This window comes from Telopea speciosissima, chromosome 6 (assembly GCF_018873765.1).
Source record: "Telopea speciosissima isolate NSW1024214 ecotype Mountain lineage chromosome 6, Tspe_v1, whole genome shotgun sequence".
Classification (NCBI taxonomy): Eukaryota; Viridiplantae; Streptophyta; class Magnoliopsida; order Proteales; family Proteaceae; genus Telopea; species Telopea speciosissima.
The window spans coordinates 42,294,409-42,298,038 of NC_057921.1; the positions used below are offsets into that span (position 1 = coordinate 42,294,409).

General features: G+C 39.0%; 1 protein-coding gene across 1 annotated transcript; it reads left to right on the forward strand.

The window, feature by feature from the left end:
- The first annotated feature begins 2,610 nt into the window (after positions 1–2,610).
- On the forward strand, positions 2,611–3,192 carry LOC122665761. Its single transcript, XM_043861899.1, has one exon. The coding sequence runs from the start codon at positions 2,611–2,613 to the stop codon at positions 3,190–3,192; it is 582 nt and encodes a 193-aa protein (XP_043717834.1).
- The last annotated feature ends 438 nt before the right edge of the window (positions 3,193–3,630 follow it).

Genomic DNA, 3,630 nt, shown 5'->3' on the forward strand with positions numbered 1-3,630 from the left:
AAAATAGAAAAAAACAATTCGGCGTTTTTTTACGTTTGCCTAACCTTCCAGTTTCTCATATTAAAAGAAGGAATCAAGCGTTTGGTTGTAGGCTTATGATTTAGGGGGAGGATATTTACACATACCACCCCTGAGGTATCGGATATCTACAAAAACACACGTGAGGTTCTGATATTTATGCATGTCACACCTACTTGTCAAAATAATTGATAAGTAATGTTTTGTTAACTTGAGATTAAAAATGTTAGAATAAAGTATAAATTACACATCATCCCTTGGTTTTGAAATGAAACTCAAATCAACCCCTGATTTTTGAAAATACTCAAATCATCCTTTGTATTAGACCCTAATATGACAAATTAGTCCCTCTATTATTAGTGTTATGTTGTTAAGTTATGATGTCAGCCAGTTAAATATATTTAAATCCCTAAACCCCCAAAATCCATCTTCTTCCTCATATAACCTGTAACTCAATCTTCTAAGTTGCACCAGAGTTTAGCAAGACATGATTGATTCTGAGAATCTCTTTGGAGTTGAAAGTGACCAACCCTCATCTCTCTCCTCCCTCTAACTCTATCCTAATCGCTCTCTCTCTCTCTCTCTCTCTCTCTCTCTCTCTCTCTCTTTCTCTCCGAGATAGCAACCAGTGTGGCGGTGAGAGGCAACCCTCCTTTCTCTCTCACTTCGGCACGGGAACCCTCTCCCTCCTCTCCTCTCTCACTCAGTATCCTCATTGGCTTGAGAATCCACAAAATCCATGTGAAACCAATTACAGAGCAACAGGCTCTATTGAATCATGCGGGATCATAAGCCACAAATGGGCATCTGTAGAAACCCACTAGCAAATTTGATCCATTAAATGAGAAGCACTGCTTAAAAATGCATCAAAAGAAGAAAAACAAGAACCCATAATCATCTCCAAATCCCTATTTTTCAAATATCTAGACAACCCATTTACAATGAACAGAGGGGGAAATAAAATAGGCATGAAGTGCTACTATTTTGGGCCTGAATTGGTGGGGCTTCTTCACTCCTTCGGTCACTGGGACAGACTTACGAGCTGCCTTGGTTGCGAGCTGCTTACAGGGAGCTTTTCCTCCAATGGATTTTCTTGTTGTTTGCTTCGTTCTTGCCATTTCGATCTCACAGTAAAGCGATAGAAATTGCAAAGACTAATATCCATGGAACACTGGCAGCGAGAGAGAGATGGGTTATAGAGGAGAGGAGGGAGAGGGTTGCCGTGCCAAAGTGAGAGAGAGAGAGGAGGGTTGGGTAGCCGTCTCCGAGAGTTGCAGCAAAGAGAGGGAGGGAGGAGAGTGAGTAGGTTAGACTCGGGTTGGTATACAAAGGGATGGGTTCAGGTTAAATATGTCATTTTACTTTTTGGTTTGATTTAAGTTAACACCGTTAGTGTAGAGGGGGACAGATGAGTATTTTCAAAAATCAGGAGGTGATTTGAGTTTCGTTTGAAAACTAGGGGGTGGCGTGTAATTTACCCTAGAATAAACTATATGTTGACCAAATTGCCCTTCCTGCTAAACTAAAAACCTCTTTCTTCCATTACTTGGTCTATGGAGCAAGAACCAACCGAGGAGAAGCCCTAAACCTCCAAGACGACACCATTTTTGTGGCTGAGCTGAAACAACCCACCAATGGTTTTCAAAGACTTTGAAGGTAAAGCCTACTACTGAGCTCATGAAGGAGACAATGGTGTTTCATTAACTGAAACAAAAATACAATTCAAAGAGAATAAATCTTGATGGTAATCATCTAATTGATTTCATTTGGTCTGAAGATGGTCGGAAACTGGAAGACCTTAAAGAGATGGCTCATGCTTTTGCATCTCATCTCGAAAAGACTTTCTCGACTTCTAACCCCTTGGATGCAGGGTTTGTGGAATGCTTGTTCCCCCAAGTTCTTTCTATGGAGGACTCATCTTCTATTTGCTCTTCCCCCTCTATGGATGATCTGAGAAAGGTAGTTTTTTCTATTGGTCCTTTTAAGGCGTCTAAAATTGATGGTTTCCAGGCCTATTTCTTTCAGAAGTTTTGGCCCCTCATTCAAAATGATTTATTTTCTCTTGTTTCCCACTTTTTTCATTCTAATTCTCTCCCCAATGGTTTAAACCACACACTCATTTGTCTTATTCCTAAGATAGATACGACCTCTCGGTTAGGTGATTTTAGACCTATCAGCCTTTGTAATGTTTCGTATAAGATTTTGTCCAAATTGATTACTAACAAACTTAAACCGCATCTGCATTCTTTTATTTCACCTTTTCAAGCAGCTTTCATCCCTGACAGACAAATTCATGATAACATTATTATTGTTCAGGAAAATTTTCACTTCTTCAAACATACCAAAGGTAAGATGGGGTATGTTGCAATTAAAATTGACATGTCCAAGGCCTATGATAAACTGAAATGGAATTTGATTGTTTCTTTATTCCGTTTTTTGGGCTTTGGGGAAAAATGGTGCAATTTAATTTTTTTTCTTATATCTTCCACCTCTTTCTCAATAAAATTGGATGGTAGCTCCTTTAATCTCTTCCATGCATCTAGAGGTATCCGTCAAGGCTGCCCTTTGAGTCCATATTTGTTCATTGTGGCCATGGTGGTTCTATCCAGGTTGTTCACTGCTTATCAGGATCTTAATCTTTTCAAATGGGTGAAGGTAGCTCGAACTGCCCCAAAACTTTCTCATCTTCTGTTTGCCGATGATATCTTTATTTTTTGTAGAGTCACTTCTGAGGACCTTCTGACAATTAAGGCCATTTTGGACATTTTTTCAGATTTACCAGGTCAAGGAATTAATTTTTCTAGGAGTGGTGTTCATTTTAGTAGGATTGTTTCATCATTGGACAAGGCTAACTTGTGTTCGGTTTTAGGCATTAAGAAAATGTCTAAGGACGCCATCTATTTGGGTACTAACCTTTTCCATGGTAGGTCCAAAGTTAAGGAGCTTGGCAGTGTGGTGCAAAGGATTCAGAACAAGCTATCATCTTGGAAATCTAAGTTCCTTTCGTTTGCAGGACGCTCTGTTTTAATCAAATCGATTTTAGCTTCTACTCCTGCTTATCTTATGAACTGTTTTGAGTTTCCCCTTAAGATTTGTCAATCCATTGATTCTATTTGTCTTAATTTCTGGCTTGGCAACTATGGGGCTCAGAAAAAACCTGTTTTTATTGCCTAGGACAAAATGTGCACTTCTAAATCTTTTAGGGGGCTTGGGTTTCGTAAGGCTGAACACCATAATAAGGCTTTATTAATGAAACTGGGATGGAGATTATTTACCGATCAGTCTGCTTTGTGGGCTAGAGTCCTAAAAGTCCATTATTTCCCAAAATTCTCCTTGTTTGATCCCAAAACGATTTCTAAAAATGGTTCCTAGACTTGGAATAGCATCAGACATACTATTCCATCTTTGAAGAAGATTGTGGTCAAGAAAATAGGTAATGGGAAATCGACTTTCTTTTGGACTAATCCTTGGATTCCTTCTCTCCCAGAACATTCTATTCCACTTCCAAATACTGTTGGTTTGTCTGATAAGATTGATAAGTTTATTTCTAACTCTGAGTGGAACTCTTGCCTGCTTAACTCTACAATCCCTGTGGATGTCTCCTTACATATT